This window comes from Trichoderma harzianum (genome assembly GCF_003025095.1).
Source record: "Trichoderma harzianum CBS 226.95 unplaced genomic scaffold M431scaffold_2, whole genome shotgun sequence".
Lineage (NCBI taxonomy): Eukaryota > Fungi > Ascomycota > Sordariomycetes > Hypocreales > Hypocreaceae > Trichoderma > Trichoderma harzianum.
In genome coordinates this window covers 3,192,188-3,212,196 of record NW_020209250.1, presented here as the reverse complement: position 1 = coordinate 3,212,196, position 20,009 = coordinate 3,192,188, and the positions used below count along the sequence as shown (strand labels likewise).

Sequence of the window (20,009 nt, the reverse complement as noted above, 5' to 3'; positions counted from 1 at the left end):
ATGGCCGCAGCCACCGCTTCGCCGCCCCCAACTGCAACTTCTCCCAGCTCGCCAAGTCAACGAGACTCAGTTTCCATACCACAGGCCCTGTCACCACCGAGGAAGCCAGTCGCAGGGACCGTGCGGAAGCCCGTACCGCAGGCAGCTCCAGCGGTCGTTTCTGCAGAGGTAGCATCACCGCAGGAAGCTCCGGTGTCTCCCGGCCAGACGAATTCGGCGCACGATAGCTGGACTCAGCCACTTGACCTGAGCTTCAACTTGAATCTCAACGATGCGCCTCAACAACCAGAGGCAGTAGCTCCCCCAAAAGAGCAGGAACCGTTTACGGGACTGCTGAGCAGCCCCGTCTCGGGTTCTCTCGACTTACAGCTTCCGTTCCTTGAAACCTCGAAGCAACAGTCGTCCCAGGATGACGTCTCTAACCCGACTGCTGCTGAGAGCAGCCTGCCCACACCTGACCGCGCCCCTCCGCCTATTCCACCTGCCGCTACGGTCAATGGAACCGATTCGACTGCTACGAGCCCTCAGGATCTTGTGCGAAAGGAAGATGTGGACAGAAATAGCCGTGAGTCCGATGAGACAACCAACCCCTCCCAAGAACCCGTTTCTTTCAAATCTTCGGCAACAACGAGCGCAAGCTCATTATCGGGTATAAACGAGGGACCGGAATACCTCCCCGACGAAGACTCTCCCGGCAGCTCCATCATCGAGGGCAACTTGCCTCGAGGCGCGTCGATACAGCAGCTTCAGTATCGCAAGCAGGAATATCCACCCCGCGTATCAAGTGTTCCGAACGATGGCATTCGCACTCCCTCCAACCCGGAATTGGTGGACAGCGCAGGCAATATCAAGCGTCACCTGACTCCCACGTCCAACAACATAAGCAGAAGCTCCCTGCCGCGTCCCCAATCTGCCTACTCTGTGCTCTCTGAGGGGCAGCGTGGGCGGTCGCCTGCTTTGATGCCTGGTGGCTCACATATGCGCGCTCCGTCAGTCCAGTCGCGAAAGTCGCCTGATGTCCGCAATTCTACATACGCTGAGCTTCTCAATGTTCCTTATCCCCAGCAGGCTCCCCCGCCCATCACTATGGACAACTCGGGGCTTCGTGGTGTCGTGGGCAACAATGCTTCGCTGCTCAGTGTACAGAAGACACTTGAGATGTACCGTCAGAATGTCAAGAAAACCAACGATTTTACGGTTCAGTATTCTTTCGCCGTCTTCTTGATTTCTGTGGCTCAGGAGCAGGGGTTGGATTTTTCTGATCCCAAGGGCCGCAAGAATAGCCCGCAGCCGTTCCGCGATCTGGATAGCCCCATTGTTGAGGCCACCGTGGCTAGCCCTACTGAATTGGTCCGGGAGGCCAAACAGATCTTGCAGCGCCTGGCCAGTGGAGGTTATCCATTTGCGCAGTACTACCTGGCCGATGGCTATGCCTCTGGGCTCTTTAACAAAGGCAAAGAAGACTACAACCAAGCGTTCCCTCTCTTTGTCCTTGCCGCCAAGCATGGACACGCCGAGTCCGCATACCGAACTGCTCTTTCTTATGAGTTCGGCTGGGGTTGCCGAAAGGACCCTGCTAAGGCAGTTCAGTTTCTACGCACGGCTGCCTCTAAGAGGCACCCGGGAGCTATGACCCGCCTCGGCAAGGCATGCCTTTCCGGAGATTTGGGCGAGAAGAGGTATCGTGAAGGTATCAAGTGGCTGAAGCTGGCTGCAGAGTCTGCTGATGCGCAGTACAACGCCGCCCCTTACCAGCTGGGATGCTTGTACGAGACGGGCTATGGCGACGATATATTTCTCGACCTCAACTATGCGGCCGAACTGTACACACAGGCTGCAGAGCTGGGCCACCCAGAGGCCAACTTCCGCATGGGTGACGCTTATGAGCATGGTCATCTCAACTGTCCGCGAGACCCGGCGCTTAGCGTTCACTTTTATACTGGTGCTGCTGAACGTGGACACGCTCCCGCCATGATGGGCTTGTGTGCCTGGTACATGGTTGGTGCTCCGCCAATGCTAGAAAAGGACGAGGAAGAGGCTTATGAGTGGGCTCGCCGGTCTGCCGATATGGGTAAGTTGAAAGCTTTGTTCTTCAGTCATCTTCACCTTTTCGTCAACTATGATCGCTAATTATGTTGTTTTATTCGTTCAGGTTACGTCAAGGCTCAGTACGCCATTGGATACTTTACGGAGATGGGCATTGGCTGCAGACGAGACATTCTGGAAGCTAATGTTTGGTACGTCAAGGCTGCAGACGCAGGCGATGAGAGAGCCAAGCAGCGGTTATCCATCATCCAAGCAGCTGTGAGCGGCCAGGGAACTCCCATGGAAGTTGGCGCCCCGAGAAACGGCAAATTAGCAAAAGGAGGCAAAGACGACAAGGACTGTGTTGTCATGTGAGAAGCTGGGAACGAAGGGAAAGAAAGAAGAACGAAAAGAAGGAAGGAAAAATGATTACCTTGCACTCAAATCAAACTCAGGCGGAAGAACGACATAACACGAACGAAAAAGAGCAACGATTAGGCGGCCGCGGCATGATTAATACGAACAAGCGAGCTTTGGAAACTTTCTGACGACTTTTCTCCTTGGATGTTTTGAGAGATGGACTCCCGTCGAAAACTTTCCTTGATAATATTTTTTTCCGCCTTTTTTTCTTAATCTCTACATACCCGCGTCGATTTTTGTCTTGGAAGCTTTGATATTCACGGGCGTGGCCTCACGACGTTTATGCCAAGTTTTGATCTATATCTAATTTTGAGAGCATATGCTGCAATTTTCTGGTTTATTCATGCAGGGCCTTTTAGAGCACCACATGGAGAGTGGGATAAGGGGGCGGGAACAAGTTCGGATTCGACTTAGAGGACTGTATTCCCTCGCAAAAAATCACATCATCACCTGGCGAAGGGGAAACAAAGCAAAAACAAAAAAATCTTCAAAACGGTTGATACAGCAGGCATTGTTAAGTTGACTGAATGCTTTTTCATTTTCATTTTATTTATATATACATACGACGAAGGCGAGGCTGGGGAGAGAGGGAGAGAGAAAGAGACTCTTCCCGTCGCCTTTGAGATTAATGTCTTGTTTTCGAAGGGGAATGAGAGCCTACCACTGCACTTTTCTTCTTGTTCTTCTTTTGGACGCCTTTTGTTTTTTGTTGCATATTTGAGAAGAGACTGCAGAGGGATGGAAATTGGACAGCTGCGCTGCCGCTGTGTTATTTTCCTTTGACTCTATTCTACCCCTTTCCTCTCTTTCATTTGCCTGTTCAAAATTTCTGTGTTCTAACTGCTCACGGCGGCGTTATGGGAGTTGCATCAATCAGTGTGTGTTATTGGATATTGGCTCTGCTTTTTTCCCTTTTATTTCCCTTGCGCGCGCGCGTTGCTGTGTAGAGGGAGTTGACAAGTTAAGTAGCAAAAAAATGCATCCTGCTTGGGAGCAGATAATATGGGCATTGCATGCTGCGTCTTTATTTAGAGAATGAAAACTGAATAGTGAGATTTTTGTCTTTTGCTTGGTGATGCTTTGATGGCGTTGAGGGCTTGTAGTTCTGGTAGATAACGTGGCCTTTGGATGCTTCTTAGAGATGGAGGTTTGATGTACTAGAGTGATGGGTAATTTGGGATAGTCAGTATTATTGAAGAGGGCTGCTGTATGTGTTGATTACACCGAACACTACAGTACTACGAAAAAAAGTCTAGAGAAAGAAGTTACATAGTGAACCGGCTACTAGACGATCAGTTTTGGGAATGCCCTATTCAGCAACCTAGTTTTGCTATTCAGCATCTCGTGACGCGAATAATACTGAGTACTGGACGAATATCGTTATGGAACTGAATACCTATTCACTATAAACATATAGATGGGTAGCTATAATAGCTGATAATAGAGGAATGTGGCTATACCACGCTCTCCCAAGCTGAATTGCATTTCAGAGAGTATTATGGAACCGGGGATCCTGCAGTACACAGAGTGACACGGAGGCGAAAAGAAGCAAGGAGATGGAGAAGATGAACTAGCCACGCTGCGTAATGTTTGGTTTGGCGGGATGAGAATGAGATTCGATGGCGAGTGACCATTTTGCGAGGCGGGTTGCTTTTGGCATACCAACAGCTGGTTGGTTCATCGTCCCGCCAAGTATCACGTAACATGCCCACAAAGACGGCCTCGGTACGGATCGAGCTTCCCCCGAGGTTACACCAAAGTTCATAGGTTCTGGGCTCAGTCAGTTGACGCATATCTGTTTGTGTTACCATCAAGGCGCATGCGGGGGAGGCCTTTGTCCGTGACACAAAGCATGTAAACAAGTTCGTCACTCTTTGGCCAATTTGCCCTTGCACTCAATCTGCGACGAGGCTAGAGATGAACATATTGAAGCTCGACTAGCCCGGATATCTGGTCGACGGAACCGATCAACACATGTGTCGTCACCGGAGCGTCTCGATTGGACAGATGGTGAAACGGGAGTGCCTGGCAGACACATGTGGGCTATATTAAAATCCGTTGCGATAATGTCATGCGTTGCCTGGAAGCAAGACTAAGGTTGGCCCGGCGCTTTTCACAATGACACGTGCGGGCTATGCAGCTTGGTACCCCTGCGAGCTCCACAGAGCTGAGACCATCATGGGTCGATCTTATGGTAGTTGAATGTTCAAATTGCAAAGTCCCAATGAATGTCTGTGTAGAGTAGAGGGAACTTTGCATGTGATTCTTATCAAAAGTCGGAGAATACTCGAGATGCTCAGGATATGCCATTGTATGTAGCATTGGGCATAACTGTGGCATCTCGATATCACTCGTCCATTTGCCGGGCCATCCAACTACCCGGGATGTATTCATAGTGAGCAGCTTGACATTTTCGTTCCATGGAGAGGCTTCCATTCTCACGGCCATGCTATGCCAAGGGACCCATTCAAACCCTTGACATGCACCCTGTGGCGGCTGTGGCTGCAAGCTCTTAAGCGGAATATGCTTCGCAGGGGGGGCTGGTCACTCGGCCCACCGAACCGTGATGCATTATTGGCCGGCGTTTCCAAGGCTGCGTCATTAATGGGGCGTGTCAAAGCGCGTCAGACACGCGTGGAGGCGCGTTTCAATCGTCACTAGGCCATGGCTGAGGCGGGTATCGATAATGACTCCAGTCGAGCCCCTCACGATGTGATGTGAGGCAATTCACACTCACATGTGCCAATTGGGGCCTCAGTGCGGAGATGAGGCCGAGTTTCGATGACTTTCGATAAGATAGGCCCCTGGATTGGCTCGCAGCGGCTATGCAAAAGGCCGATCCGTAGAGTATCGAATGGCAAGCTGTTCTTGTCCGGATGGACGGCTCTTGGAGAGTGGTAATGGTAGGCTGGTGCCAATGACTCGGTACTAAGCTGGTTAGGATGGTCTCAGTACTCGTAGAATAGAATACGGCCAAGCTGACCGTGAACACCTGAACACGAGCTCGTCGGATATGGGTATCGCCGGTGCCAATAGTTGCCAGCTATTGGCACTGAAGGAAACACCTGCCCTCCCTCCCTTCGGCTTGTCAGCTGGGAGTGTGCTTGTCATCCCAAGCCACTTGCACGTACGAACGGCAAACAAGTTAATGTCTCTTGTCTTGCGCAACCATGACCTTTTCGACGGGCAACCCAGACAGTAAGCCAAACCATTGATCAGCTGGAAAGGCTGCGTCATGATGGAAAGGAGAAGAGGGATCGAGATCGCAATGGCTTCGACCTTGACTCCTTCCAAGGGCTCACGGTCTACTCGGAACAACTATTGTATACCAGGGGGGAGGGCAGGCAACTCCAGTTTAGAGGGAGGCACTGACTTCATTGATGACGCTACTGGCATCGTGCACATCTCTGTCTTGGGGAACCATCGAAGTCGTTATCATCATACAGTACGAGAAGCCGGCCGGAATACACGGGGAAGACGAAGCGAAAGAGGCAGAGGGGAAATAAGAACTTGTCAGCGGCGCATTATGCCGGAATCTGGCCCGGGCTCCGCACGTTTTCGGGCACAAAGAGCAGATCCCATTCACGGTGGACATGGGGGATGCTGGTTTGCATGGCGTAGAGCTGTAACAAGACCAATATACTGTACGAGCAATATCGCAGTGTCCCTGGATCAGAATGTGCTGGAATCAACGGAGGAGCTATCGAATCGTCACTTGACGAAGCGTTTCCGATTTCATCTGGCCTGCCATCTCTTGGCAACGTTGGGTCTTCCGTCCCTTTGCTGCAACTGATGAAAAGAGGAGTTGAACTAACAAGGGCGAGCCGTTCCTCTTGGTCCCGTGCCACTAAAGATGGGCTTGAAGCTGTTAAACTTGGTGCTACTTGCATGTAGCTAGTGTGAGTGGAGAGAGAGTCGGAGAGAGAGTCGGAGAGAGAGGGCGAAAAGAGAATATGTGAGCAAGTGTGCAGGTGTGTGTGACCGAGACAAGACGCATGGGGATCGATGGGGCAGAAACAGCTGCTGAAGAGGAAAAAAAAAAAGAGGCGAGAGAGACAAAGACTCCCTCAATGGACCAAAACTAGCAGCTTGGTCAAATTATCTTTCTGCCTCCTCTTTTTCTCTTTCTCGCATGGCGCCTGTTGTCAGGGCGTTCCCGTGAGACTAGATCCAAGACAGTCCCCCGCAATGCTTTGCAGATGACGACTTGACTCTCGGCAGATAGCAATCGCATTGGGTTGATCCAGGCAGGTCTAGAGGGCTTGGCGAGGGAGAGCAAAAGGGCTTCGACGAGGGACAAGGCGAGACAGAGATTCGCAAAAAAAGAGGTGCCCAACGTCCGTGTCCGCATGCGGCACAGTGTTGAAGCCCGCCGTGAGCCCTGATAGAGGCCGCATCTCGTACTGTAAGCTCCGCCGAATGTTGCACCAGCGGTTTTTCCCTCATGGCCCTGCAAGGCGCGCCTAAAGTGCTTGCATGAGGAGCTTGGGCTGACTTGGGCGGGTGAAGAGACACGAGGCCACACAAAAAATAGCAGAAACACGAGGCCCAAGAGCGAGAGATTGCGGGGGAGGCGGTGCAGCGGCACGTTGGCAAACGGATTGAGAAATCGTTCTGGTTGTTTTGTAAGAGCACGGAATCGTCGTTGTTTGTCAACAGATTTGTGGAGAGAGAGGGAAAACACAACAAGAGCTCGACTGTCAGTGAACATCAGGTTGAATCTCAGGAGACGTGAGAGAGATGCAAACGACACTAAAAACTGATAGTGCACCAAGTACCGTCGCCGCATTTGGACTGGTGGGCCCTCTTACTGGAGAGAGTATTGGCGGAAACCGTGTGCAGAGCGTCAGAAAAGCACCGTGCATTCATCTCCTTTGTAGGTACCCGTGCCGTACTGCTGCCCGTGCGAAAGCAGTCTCGTCTCAAGACACTTTACGCGCAGCTGGTACGCAGCCAGGTACTCAGCGGCTACCCACGCGCTACCTTAGACCCGCGCCAGACGTCAATCCGCATCCGGCTACCACCAACCCCTGTCCCAGGGCAGCAGCCGGACCCTCCAGGCCGTCAAGGCCCCCTAAAGGACAACCCCCTGTCACTGAATATTGGCGCCTGGTGCTGAAACTTTCCAGGCGTCGCTCGCACGGTGCCCGTCGTTTCCCAGTTTTTGCACCTTGTTTGGCCCTTTTCGACCCTCCCGCTGCCAACTGTCTCTAGTGCCTGAAGGGTCCTCTGGGAACGCTAACACTAACGCCCAATTCTACGGATGGCCCCCCTGCCATGTCGCATCCATGATCCCCCCCAGGCACCGCCCAGCGCTCATATTACCTGCGTTTCGCCCTCCCGCTCCCGCATCTCCAAGTTTCTGCAACAACAATAACAACAGCTTCATTCCTTTGAACAACCACGAATTCGCTCACCCTCGGCTGCTGGCATCCGCTATTATCCAATACGCCGTTTTATCTTACCAAGTTACAACTGTGCAATCAGCGTCCATTCACTTCCCTTCTGTCGCCTCAGTCAATCAAGTCTGCCTGCTGGCTTGTGAGAGCGCGAATCCTTGAACATCCAAGTCGCGACAACAACAACCAACATCCAAGCGCAGCTGGGCGCAAATACTCAAAAGACGTTTCTCCCAAGAGACCCAAAACTATAGAATACTACAATTACCTGCGAAGGAAAAGAAAATACCACCATCAATCAACATGCTTCTCCCGTCCGCGTTCTCCTGCGATGGCGGATCGCACGCCGCGCCTCAAGCCAGATCACAGGCCGGCCGCTTCGTATCGCCTCCCTCCAGCCCTACGACTCTGTCTGCTCAATACTCCATCGACAACATCATGAACACCTGCCGCTCCCTCCAGTCTCTCATCTCCATGACCGCCTCCAACACCGACCACGGCGCGCTTGCGCCCGCGCCAACCCTCACGCAACTCCCTACGCCGCCCCTCGCACATGCCCCGACGCCCATGAAGCTGCGCCTGCGGTCGCGCGCCGCTAAGACGGACGGCAAAGGCGACGAGACTCCCGTGGCAAGGAAGAGGATCGCGAAGCGCGCGCCCCCGAGAGGCGTCAACAAACGCCGGCGCGCAGACGACGACGACATGGGGCGCAACGACGAGTCCGACATGGACACTGAGGCCGAGCTGGAGGCTGAAGCACTACAAATCCCGCCCTTGTCATCATCATCGCCGCAGGCGCCGTCGACGCCCAAGCGCGCGCGCATTTCGCCCGAACAACTTCCCCTGGGCCTCGAGCGCTCCGACTTTCACAACGTCCACCTCCAGGAAGGCAGCGCCCTTGACCAGGAGACGGAAAAGCCTGGTACAGACGTCCAAGTCGAGGCGGACGGCACTGAATGGAGCGTCGAGGACGACCGCGTCCTGGTTGAGCTGGTGCTCGAGAAGCTGAAGCTGTCCAAGATGGAGTGGAAAGACTGCGCGAGAAGTCTGGGCAAGGACCGGCACAGCGTCAATAGGCGCTGGAAAAGCCTCATTATGAACGGCGACATTGGCGTCAAGACGAGGAATCGCCGAGCGAGAATCCACTCGACTTGGCGATGAGCCCTTCCTATCATTCACTTACAATCCTTTTTATTACTACACTTTATTTTTCCTTGTGTACTTTTGTGGGGGAGGCGTCGAATCTGATCAAGCTAGCGGTGTATTATTTACTGCCTACCTACTAATATGTCTGTCTTTTCGACAACTATTTTGTTTTCCTTTGTCAGATGGCTTTGTTGGCTTATTACCTCTTTTTTAATCTTGTCAAGCATTGTACCAACAACAACATCCTACTTTGTCAATTCATCATCTATCTACCTGTAAACAGCGCATATCTTTCGGGCACTGGCGTCGAGGGGAAAAAACAAAGGAAATGGGGAGACTCACTACTACTAGGTACTACCACCTACTATTACTTGTACGCTTTTTCTTTTTTTATTGAGGCACACCTGGATATTGGGTGCCGTGGATATTATTACCTTTTGGACTATTACAACAACTATTACTACGGTACTACTATTACCGCTACTTATTACTTATTACTATTACTAGCTGGATCAGCACAATGAAAAAAAGAAGTCAAAATAATTATTATTACGAGTTTCTGCCTGTTCGTGACCTTTGGTACAGCCACTTACTTTACCGTAGTCTGTGTAGATGGGCGCCCTCGAAACGTCATCAAGGGACCAACTCAGAGATCGCCACAATCCATCGATGCAACCACTTTAACGAATCCCTTGAAGAAAAAAAAAGCCACGTTTTGTTTCACACAAGCTGCTAAATCCGCCGAAAGAAGGCGATCTGTTGAACCCCAGCCCCAGGTATCCACGCTTCCAGCCTCCTCTCGCCCCTTCAGCCAAGGGAGGACACATACAACTTTACTCCTTTTGCAGTTACCTTTCTGCAGTATTATTTTTTGGGGCCGCTCAACAGATTCAGCTTGACAAGTAGTCTTTAAGCTTTGAGAAGAGAAGCTCGTGGTGAATCTAATGGGTTGTTGTCTCGTATGTCAACCTCGTGAAACCTCGTGAACATGTATAATCAACATTGCACAAAACCTACTCTTTGCTTCAAAATGGATTGATACAAGCGTAGAAACAACGGGAGTATAACATACCAAGGGCACAAACTTTCAAAAGAGCCAAGGGGAAACAAAACATCACTAAAAACGAGTCAACACTTCCAATCCATAAAGGGAACGCTATCTATAAACCTCTCAATCCCAACTCCAGCCATCTCAACGCGGTGACTTTCCGTGGATTAGTATACAAGGGAGCCCTTCAATATGGCAATCGGGCCTGTCTCTCTTACTCCCTTCAATTTATAAGCCCAATACTCATATACTCTTTCAAGGGATCTGCTTCCAGCTAGTAAGGTAGAAACAATGGTCACTTGACTTATCGATCTAGATTAACATCTTGACTGCAGACACAATCACCTCGCTGCATGTACTTTCACCCTTTTTAACATTGTCATCAACGTAATATCTTTTCGCTTTCTATATGTAATTACTACTTTATATCTCCCCAGCCGTTCATCCTCCTCTCCTCTATTCACCCTCCCAAAAATAATAAAGCTCGTAATCTCAAAAATAATAAANCTTGTAAGTAGATGACAAAGTTATCATGCCATCCCGCTCTGAATTGCAAAGCAACATTATACCAGCACTGTATCAGGCGTGTACGTTGGTATCCATGCTCACCAACCAGGCCCCATCGCATAACTGGTTGACATATAATCTATACAAAGTCAAATAAGAAATATAAACAGAACAAGAACGTAGCAAAACAGGCTCAAGATGTTAAAGCTAACGTATGCATTTATGCTTCTTCTTTATTCCTCTTGCCCTCGATTCTTTCAACGCTCCTTTTGATCATGCTGCTCTTTCAAATGCCGTTCATTAAGATGATGCTCTTTAAAAAACAAAATAGAAGAAGAATAAGAAAACCAAGGCTTCGGCAGTGATTAGAACGGACTGGCCTCACCGACCTACGGGGGCGTCATTTGCTCTTCCATCATCTTGCGAACTTCCTGCTCGAGGTTCTTGCTCGCGTCTGCGGCATCTTCCTCAATGGCACCGGTAACCTGGTTTGCCAATTCAATCTTCTTCTGGCAGGCCTTGTATATCAATTCCTCGATCGTGTGCGCTGAGATGAGCCGGATAACTTCCACGTCTCGCTTCTGTCCCAGGCGATGGGCGCGATTCTCCGCCTGGATGTCGTCTTGTGGATTATCCGACTGGTCAAAGATGATGACCTTATTGGCCGATGTCAAGTTGATGCCGGTGCCACCCGCACCCGTAGTTAGCAAAAAGACGGGGATGCTAGTATCTTGATTGAATTCGTCAATCAGCGTCTGTCGTTCTGACACATTGGTGTTGCCCATGAGCACGCGATGATCAATGTCTTTGCGCGCAAGCACCTCTTGCAAAAGCTCAATAATTCGTGAAAACTTGCTGAAGACTAGGACTCGATCACCATTCTCCTGGTACTGTTTAATAAGATCCAGGAGCTTTCTGATTTTGCCGCTGTCAAGCTCTGTTGTAGGGGGGATGTCGAATTCCTTCAACAAGCGGGGATAATCGCGGCACCAAAGATGAAGCTCAAAATCGGATGAGTTTTTGAGCTCTTGGATGAGATGCTTGATATCCGGCTGATGAAGCTCTGACTGTGGGAGCCTATCCATTAGTATCTTGGCCATTTCCGTAATCTTCTCGTCTGTAAACTGGCGGCGGAAGAGGAGCGGGTGCAGCGCCGCCTTTCGTAGCTGTATCCACACGTTGTTCTGATCGTTTTGACGCCCGCGAGATCCTCGCGCGGTGCGTTGTGATGGCTCCATCTTGAACAGTTCTTCGTATTCATCGTAAACCTCCTTTTGCTCCTTGGGCATGTCGCAGTGAACAACGGTGCAAATCTTGCGAGGCATATCAGACAAAACCTGATCCTTACGTCGCTGCAGGATAAACGGCTCGAGAATTGTCCTCGCGCGCTTGACTCGCTCACTGTACAGAAAAGCGCCATTCGTGACGTCGCGGATTGTGACCTTTTGGCTGAAGATGTACTGGATCTGATTCATGTAACCGTCAAAAAGTCTAGGGTTGATGAAGTTTAGGAGCGAAGTCATCTCTAGTAAGTTGTTCTGAACAGGAGTGCCTATATCATCATACCATTGTTAGCTCTCCGGATTCCCTTTACCCCTGCCTCTTCACCATATATATAAAATCTGATCTATAAGTGGGCTTGGTGGCACCTACCTGTAAGTAGCATCTTCCAAGCGGATGGAATTCTTCGAAGGTCCTTGTAGATCTTGGTTTCTGGGTTCTTCATCTTGTGCCCCTCATCAAATATGGCTGCGTTGAGGTCAAACGACCGCATAGCGGCAATGTCCTCTTCAGAATTAATCTGCGAATATGTAGCCAGGACGACATGGTAGGAGTCAGGGTCTTGCTCAACCATATAGCCTATCTCGGCACGTTCTGCTTGAGACCCTCGATACCCTATCACGGATAGTCCAGGCGCAAATTTCTTGAATTCGCCGAGCCAATTGTTGTATGTACTGGGTGGTACCACAATCAAATTTGGCCATGGCCGTCTGTCTTTGGGTTCTCTCTCATCCTCCTCTACGAGGTGACACATGAATGAGATAACTTGGCAGGTCTTGCCGAGACCCATTTCGTCGGCAAGGATACAGCCGATATCATAGTTATAGAGGACCGACATCCAGTTCAAGCCATAGAGCTGGAACGGCTTCATTACACAGTGACCGTCCATCATTTTCGGCTGACGAGGGACAAGTGGTTTTGAATACTTGGTACTGCTCAAGCTCGTCGGCGTTAGAGGAGCATCGTCATCGGAGGGGGTCGACCTCGTGCTGCGTTTGTTCTGACCAAACATGTTGAGGTCCCAGGAATCGACGACTCCCTTAACTGCCTGACCTTTGATTTCGCACTTGGCCACGACCTTGTCAATGGCCGTAACAGCGTCCATGAATACTTCGACAGCATCCACAACGGTCTCTCCGATGCTGACCCTGGCAGATTTGCGGGCGCCAGGCTTCTTGTTGACGCTCACTCTCCTGGCCTGCATCAGGTCGTGGAAGGGACGCTTGTCGATGATAGGTTTAAGAAGATCCTCCTTCATGCCGGTCATGGCTGCCAACTCCTGAACACTACTTTCATTGATGCTGTCAAGCACCTTGTCGTCATCTTCCTGGGAGGCCAGCGGGGATTCCTCTGCTTCGTACGATTCTTCTCTGCCGTCATCTACCAGGTCTATGACTAGCGGATCGTCGCTCGAGGCCGGTTTGGGCAGTTCTTCCACGTCAGGTTCGAGTGTAGAGGCACGTCTCTTGCGTAGCCCTTGCATGAGTCGGCGCCTGGGCGGCGGGGGTTGTGGTTTGGGAGGACTTGAAGTGACAGAAGTGATGGAAGGAGAAGTAGCACGAGACGCGGGCTTTGAAAGTGATAGCATTTGGCCCTTGGATACCAAGCGTCGGTTGACAGTAGGGTTCGAAGGAGGCTTCGCAATCCGGCTCTGAGTCTGAGTTTGGCGCGGTACATTGCGCTCCAGCCATTCTATTGAATCGTCCAAGTCGTTTTTACACGTCCTAAGAGCTTCCCTAACCTTATCCGACGGGTACCGATCGCCAAAAACGTCAAATATCTGCCGTAGCTTCCTTGTTGTCTCCTTTTCGTCGATCGAAGATGCGGGCTGTTTGTAAGCAAAGGCTGCAATCTGTGCCTTAAAATTCGTAGGGCGGATGTTTCCTCTCGGTGGCGTAAGGTCGTCATCGTCGTCTGAGATGAGATCAATGGGCTCTGGCGTTGGTCTCTTCTCAGAGACTGGCTGTGGTCGAGGGGGGCGGAAGACGGTGCCGGCTGGTGCCAGACGAGAGCCCAACCGCGTCTGCTGCAGCTTTGGCTGGAATGGCGATGATGCAGGAACCTCAATTACGCTCGGGGCGGGAGAGGAAGACCCGGCCATTGTAAGCCCAGGGCGGCTGAGGACCTGCGTCGCCTGGGTGGTGTCGTGATCTTTCATGAAGACTGACGGTGAGCAAGGGATCGTGTCTCCAGCCAGTTCATCCATGTCTTCGGCCTGCGGTTGTAATCGTCCTCGTCCGAGAGAAGGCGTTCGCGGTACAATGCCGAGATGCGCAATTGGTGGCAGCGGCGATGAGCTTCGTGCCATGATGAGGAAGAAGAGAAGAAGAGAAGAATTCTTCCTCAGGGGGCGAGAGTGGAGGAGCCAATTAGTGAGGAAAAGCGATTTTCGTTCTCTAAGACAAAGAAGCTAAAACTTCCCGCCCGCAGCCTGACGCAGAGCTGAGATGGAAGTGAGACGAAAGTGAGGAAACGAGTAAAAAAAAAATCACACAGGGTCAAAAAGAGATCTGAAGCACCCGCCCGCCAGATGCCCAGATCTAAAGTGGCGTAGCGATCGTACAAACGGGGAAAGCCGAAGAAGAAACTGGTGGCGGGTGTTAGTTGAAGCGCAACAAAGTGGCACTTTTTTGCAACAATTTTCGTGACAACCCGAGACGCGCCGTGCCTAGAACACCAAGTCGCGAAGTCACATGACCACTTTACTCTCGATGCGGTGGCTGGACGAAGTTTAGAAGGACAACATGACTGCTTCAGTGGCAGCAGACGACAGGCTTAAGGGCTCTTAACAAGGACGAGAATTGGAGAAGATCGAGTTTCAACAAAGAGAGAAAAGATGACAAAGACCTCGAAAGAGTGAGAGCAAGCACGGGCAGGTACAGATTGGCATTTGCCCCAGCCACTTTAACGGGTAGCGTCGATAAGAATAGCTGGGACCCTCTTCTGGCGAGAGCTCCATCAGTCTTTGTTTCGTTAGTACGGGGGCCTCATCTCAATCTCATCTCATCTCATCTAAATCTCAGTCTCAATCTCAATCTCACCCAGCTCTCTCTCTCTCTCTCTCACTTTCACTCCAACGACCAATCACCGACACCATCAACAATGGCCACCCGCCGCATCGTCAACTCCGAAAGGACAATCCTCGAAAAAGATGACGCGGAGGAAAAGTCCAACATCAGCCCCGCTGTCCCCAAGTGAGAGCACTCTCAACTCAAAGAAAACACATATGCGCATTCCAGCTAACTAACTCCCCTCACAATCACCAGAGACGTCATCTACAAGCTCCTCGGCTTCTCCGCCGCCATGATCATTATCCCCATTGGATCATATTTTGCGACCGTCCATACAGTCTTTAACGGTAGCGCCCCTTCTTTCGTTTGACATAGACCAGCGCAGATCTAGTGACTGATTTACCTTTCTTTACATGCAGGGAACTCGTCGCTCGCCGGTGGTATGGCTGCTGTGCTGGCCAACGTTGTGCTTATTTCATACATAGTGGTAGCCATGAAGGAAGATCAAACAGATCTAAGAGAGGGCACCAAACCGGAGAGCAAAAAGACACAGTAAATAGCTAGGTGTGCGGGGCGCATCGTATCATAGTTGTTAATATCACATTTCACAAGACAGAACAAGAAGCAATTTTTTCCAATTCAGAGAAAAAAGAATTCAAAATAGAAAAAAACACGAGAAAAAATAGACATCTCCTATTCATTATGTTTGTAGAGCCTGTCATCATCAACATGCGGATTCCTGAAATCTTACTCTCAGGAGACCACGTCTATATGCCACAATCAGCTTAGTCGACGGGGGATGATTTAGCATCATTGCCATGAACAGATCCATGCTCTTCTTGCCATACATCTGAAGCAGACTATTACTCTCCGTCAGAGCCAACGGCAAGGATTTATCAACACCTCAACGCCACATACGGAGTTTATCCGCGTATATACCCATCCTCGTCCAGAATGTCATGTGCTAAGAGCTCCTAATAGAGCTCTTCAAACAAACGAGTTTCCCAATGGTGCAAAGAAAAATGAAAAATGAAAAGCAAAAATGATGGTATCCCCGCCCAGCCGTATTCGTCTCTCCTAGACCTGCAATAATGGCGTAATTATAGGCAACAAGCAATGAATGCCCAAAAAACCAATCGTGAAGCAACTTAATGGAGCCTTTTCTACCCCAACAAACAAACAGACAGAAGACAAACAAAAGGGAGCCAAGTCCAGTAGAGCGTTCAAAGGAAAATGTAAAGGAATGATGATGATGTAATCGGGTATTTGACTTTCCAGAAGACTTAGGAATTCTTGCTAAACCGGCGAGAAAACCAGCTCTTTCGCTTCTCTCCTCCAGACGGCGTAGTAGAGACCTGTCTCTTAAGCAACGAAGCCTCCTTTCTAGGGATCGCTGGGAGAGGATTTTGGTAGCTCGCGGTCGGTGGGCTTGGCATTTTACCGTTTCCAGGAGGGTTTAGGTTCACTGTCAAGGTCGGAGCCTTGTAGGACTGGGACTGGCTGAAAGCGATGCCGTAGTCGTTTACTTGCTTAGCCGGAGAAGTTCGATGAATCGAGCTGTTATCACTGCTAGTAGGGTCGGTTTGGTAGCCTGCGGGGTCGGAATTTCCACTGGCGGCCGCAGACGTCACTGTCTCATAAGAGCGATCCTTGTGAGGCAAAGGATAGACGTTTTGCTCTCGGCCGTAGTTTCGGAGGTGTGGTTCGGAAGCCATCCTTGGCTCTCGCGAAGGGCGGCGCCCATAGCCGCTAGGGCCTGCATTCGTAGTATAGTAGCCGCCATTGTTGCTATAATGCTGGTTATCGTAGTAGCTGTTCCTCGTCGAGACAGGTGGTGGGCCTCCGTATGGGCCTTCCTCTCCTCGAAAAGAAGCCGCACGGCTACCATAGTAGCTATCTTGAGGAAATCGTGGTGGCTGATTTGCTAATTCCACAGAACAAATAGTGTTAGAATAACTAATGCGTAAGCTCCAGCAGCGAGTATCACACCAACGTACCTTTATAGTAGCTGTTTCGACGGCTAAAGTTCGCAGCAGGGTCGGTTTCTAAAAAAGTAGGGTTAGCTTGAGGCGCTTATCATGAAAGTTCTCCTTTGAATGCAAACATACCTGAACGATGCATGGACCTGCGCGCATAGTCGCCTTCAATGGCCGCCTCGAAGCTTCGGATGGTATCGAGAGGTCGCTCCCATCGGTTGCGCGTCGGATTGGACAAATCAGGGTCGGCTAAAGTAGAATGGAGTGTAAGTAACGAATGCCATTGGTATCAGACAAAGGAGAATCACGTACCTATCACGTTCCCGTAGGAATCCTTGTGTTGCATGGCGCGCAGAGAAGACAGTGACGACGCTGTCATCACAGCTTCGACAGCTATTTTACCAAGTGTCAGAAAAAGGACGACCAAGCGGCAAGGCTGCTTAGGCGCGTTGCTGAGGAGAGGAACATAACATACATGGCTCCGCTTCATTCATGGCCAACGTGGGATCGGCCTTGCTGTGGAGGCGTCTAGAATCCTTTTCAGCGTGCGTTTCGTGCAGGTCGATCTTGTTGGTGACGCTGTTCTTGCGAGACTTGTCGGACAAGAAGCTAAATCGTCGCGAATTGGGCCTCTGCTGCTGCTGCTGCGCCGACTGCGACGAGAAGGCCTGCTGAGTAGGCGACGGGAGAGGGCGCTCCTTGTTTGCCGGAGTCGCCATGGTGCCTGATTCTGGGACTGGAGCTTCTTTATCTTGAGCTAGACGAGATAGCTGGGGCTCTTGCGACGACGTCGCCTAGGGCACTCGGCACGGTCGTGGGGATCGAGCGATCAATGCGGGTCGCAGAGAGGACGGACGATAATGTCCAAGGTTGACTCTTGTCGTCGTCGCACAGCAGTGCTAGTAATTAATGTTACGGGGGCCCCTGTCCAAAGCACAAATGGGGCGGGCACGGGTCGACGGCAGCCTGAGTCGAGTCGAAACAATGCTAGGATGACGAGCAAACTGGCCAGAAGAAGCGGTTTTGCGTGGAGCCCAAAAAATGAGACGGCTAACAGAGACAATTCCTGGCGTTGGAATTCTCGCGATGGTGTTGACGAGTCGCCGGGAGGGAATGGGCTGGGGGGAGGAGAAAAGAGGTTGGCGGAAGAGAGGTTGGGGGCGAGGCGAACGATGCTTCTGGAGCCTTTTGGCTATCAGAAGTGGAAACTGGGCAGCCTGTAAGAAGCTGTAGCCCAGTAGCTTGTGGTGCCAGAACTGCGTGGCAGCGGGTAACGATAGAGGGAATCTAGTGCTAGCAGAACGACGTGCCAGGGGGGGAGGGGTGTGCGGAAGCGCTGCAGGCCAGGGAGCTGCGTCTGTACGCGTTTGGTACCTGGTAGCGGCGCTGGGGAATGCCGAGAACGGGAGGTCAACCGCTTGTACAGTTGCTGGAAGCTGCACAGGAGGGAATGAAATAGTCTGGTAGCGGTACCAGGGCTGCGACAGGGCACAAGAAGCGGCGTGACGTTTGCTTTTGGAGAACCAAGCAAGGCGAAGGGAGAAGAGCCCTTTAGCGATGCAGAACGACGGTGGCAGGGGGAACGGAAAGGGGGGAGAGGAAAGAAAGAAAGAAGATAACAGAAGAGAAGTGAACAACAGACGAAGGAGGTGAGATGGAGCTCGGACAGGACAAAAAGACAAAAAGCACAACCTTAGGTAGAAAAACGCAGCCGGGATGGAGATGGAAAGGCAAGGGAAAATGGGGAGAGCTTGTCGTGACTGCGATGCTGCAGATGAAAACGACGACGATGGCTTGATGCTCGATCCGATGCCTGCAAACAACCTTGTGGCTGAGCTACAGCACCAACTAGTCGTGCTCGTACCCGTAGGTAAGCAGCTGAATGCGCGCAGCTTGTGCCACCTTTGGAGTCTCTTTGTTCCGAAGTCGATGCTTTCTTTTCTTTGGGCCCGTCTTTTCTTCTCTTCTCGTTTCGACTGTATTTTTCACAGCTCGAGGTTGGGCGAATGAAGCGGCCTCGGAAGTTCTTGTCCGTGCCTCTCTGCTCGGCCTGGCCTGGCCTGCCGCTTACTGCACAGTTATCAATGCAAGCAAAGTTCCAGGCACAAGGCACCGGCACCGGCACAGGTACTGCTACAGCCACTGGTGCTGGTACAGGTACTTGCTACTGGAGCTGCGGAAAACGGGGTGCGGCTAGTGAATCGACCGACATCAAATGTGGCTGGTGCCGTCCCAGTCACATCAAACGTGTACTCTGACGCTCTGTCACCACATCAGTGAGCTGACGTCAATTGATTGCGCTTTGTTCCTCGGATTTGGCTCTTGTTCCGCGTCCAGTCCAGCATCAAACACAAGCCCAGTACGTGTACAGCGCGGCCTAGCCCAGGGGGGACTGGATTGCTGGAGCCGGAAGCTAGAAATAGGAGCTTGGTCCAGCTGGGCAGGCTTCTGGCGTCTGTCTATCTTTTTTTTTTTTCTTCGTCTGAGGACGCGAGTGGCTAGAGGCCAAGAGCTTGCACACCACTACAGGGCTTGGTGCGAAATACTATGGAGCTGCTAGCTGACGATACGGAGTTCCTGGAACTGGTCTGCCGGTTTCCCCTGCTCCACTGACGGCTTCTTGAGCGACGATGACACAACCGCCCGTCTCAGACCGCATGCAGTTGTCTTGGTTAATATAAACAAGTGGAGCGCGTGTGTGTCTCGGCGCCACCCAAAGGCGACAAATCGAGATGCGGCGGCTGTGAAAGAAAAAGAAGAAAAAAAAAATTGATTAGCACGGACGATGACGATGGTCCAAGATTTCGGACTAGTCCGACACCGACGAATAATACTGCCCCAAATACGAAAAACTAGATGGGAGGAGGGAAGGGCGAGAAAAGAGGAGGGTAAAGAAATGGAAAAAGACGAGAGAACTAATATCGATCAGGTTACGATAGCACAACGAGGTGCTGCGAGGTGGGATTGGGCGGCTCAGGCGACAACCAAAGCATGTGCGTAATGTGCGTAATGCTGGCTGAATACGAGGTCGGCGGCAAAAGAATACGCCTGCGGGATCCAAGCCCGCTATATGTACGAGGATCTGATCAGCAGTTAGACGCCGCAGCTCAGGGCGACTCAGGCAATCAAGACACCGGATGCGCCTCGCTGCGAGACAAAACAGCAAGCGAGCGCCGCCTAAAGCGCCATATGCCCG

At 51.2% G+C, this 20,009-nt stretch overlaps 8 protein-coding genes across 8 annotated transcripts; 5 read left to right on the top strand and 3 right to left on the bottom strand.

The window, feature by feature from the left end:
• On the top strand, window positions 1–2,400 carry M431DRAFT_2189 (hypothetical protein; the record flags this gene model as incomplete). Its single annotated transcript, XM_024913550.1, has 2 exons — window positions 1–2,071; window positions 2,153–2,400. The coding sequence occupies 2 exons, from the start codon at window positions 1–3 to the stop codon at window positions 2,398–2,400; spliced, it is 2,319 nt and encodes a 772-aa protein (XP_024779287.1).
• Window positions 2,401–6,289: 3,889 nt separating this feature from the next.
• On the bottom strand, window positions 6,290–7,193 carry M431DRAFT_309175 (hypothetical protein). The gene has a single exon (XM_024914206.1). The coding sequence runs from the start codon at window positions 7,154–7,156 to the stop codon at window positions 6,539–6,541; it is 618 nt and encodes a 205-aa protein (XP_024779286.1). The 5' UTR covers window positions 7,157–7,193; the 3' UTR covers window positions 6,290–6,538.
• Window positions 7,194–8,147: 954 nt separating this feature from the next.
• Window positions 8,148–9,005, top strand: M431DRAFT_2188 (hypothetical protein; the record flags this gene model as incomplete). Its single annotated transcript, XM_024913548.1, has 1 exon — window positions 8,148–9,005. The coding sequence occupies one exon, from the start codon at window positions 8,148–8,150 to the stop codon at window positions 9,003–9,005; it is 858 nt and encodes a 285-aa protein (XP_024779285.1).
• An 84-nt stretch (window positions 9,006–9,089) lies between these two features.
• On the top strand, window positions 9,090–9,575 carry M431DRAFT_309084 (hypothetical protein). Its single transcript, XM_024914205.1, has one exon. It carries the CDS (start codon window positions 9,173–9,175, stop codon window positions 9,512–9,514), a length of 342 nt encoding a protein of 113 aa, XP_024779284.1. The 5' UTR covers window positions 9,090–9,172; the 3' UTR covers window positions 9,515–9,575.
• Window positions 9,576–10,934: 1,359 nt separating this feature from the next.
• On the bottom strand, window positions 10,935–14,134 carry M431DRAFT_2187 (hypothetical protein; the record flags this gene model as incomplete). Its single annotated transcript, XM_024913547.1, has 2 exons — window positions 10,935–12,097; window positions 12,199–14,134. The coding sequence occupies 2 exons, from the start codon at window positions 14,132–14,134 to the stop codon at window positions 10,935–10,937; spliced, it is 3,099 nt and encodes a 1,032-aa protein (XP_024779283.1).
• Window positions 14,135–14,928: 794 nt separating this feature from the next.
• On the top strand, window positions 14,929–15,393 carry M431DRAFT_491217 (hypothetical protein; the record flags this gene model as incomplete). The annotated part of the gene is made up of 3 exons (XM_024916881.1): window positions 14,929–15,020; window positions 15,093–15,184; window positions 15,257–15,393. 3 exons carry the CDS (start codon window positions 14,929–14,931, stop codon window positions 15,391–15,393), a joined length of 321 nt encoding a protein of 106 aa, XP_024779282.1.
• A 727-nt stretch (window positions 15,394–16,120) lies between these two features.
• M431DRAFT_74229 (hypothetical protein) lies at window positions 16,121–17,532 on the bottom strand (the record flags this gene model as incomplete). Its single annotated transcript, XM_024922209.1, has 5 exons — window positions 16,121–16,761; window positions 16,835–16,882; window positions 16,946–17,062; window positions 17,126–17,206; window positions 17,289–17,532. 5 exons carry the CDS (start codon window positions 17,530–17,532, stop codon window positions 16,121–16,123), a joined length of 1,131 nt encoding a protein of 376 aa, XP_024779281.1.
• Window positions 17,533–18,553: 1,021 nt separating this feature from the next.
• M431DRAFT_478658 (hypothetical protein) lies at window positions 18,554–19,071 on the top strand (the record flags this gene model as incomplete). The annotated part of the gene is made up of 2 exons (XM_024915696.1): window positions 18,554–18,679; window positions 18,805–19,071. 2 exons carry the CDS (start codon window positions 18,554–18,556, stop codon window positions 19,069–19,071), a joined length of 393 nt encoding a protein of 130 aa, XP_024779280.1.
• Between the last annotated feature and the right edge of the window lie 938 nt (window positions 19,072–20,009).

Excerpts from the sequence above, each read along its gene's own strand:
- M431DRAFT_309084 (XM_024914205.1), top strand. The coding sequence starts at position 9,173 with ATGGCTTTGTTGGCTTATTACCTCTTTTTTAATCTTGTCAAGCATTGT.
- M431DRAFT_309175 (XM_024914206.1), bottom strand. The coding sequence starts at position 7,156 with ATGTTCACTGACAGTCGAGCTCTTGTTGTGTTTTCCCTCTCTCTCCAC.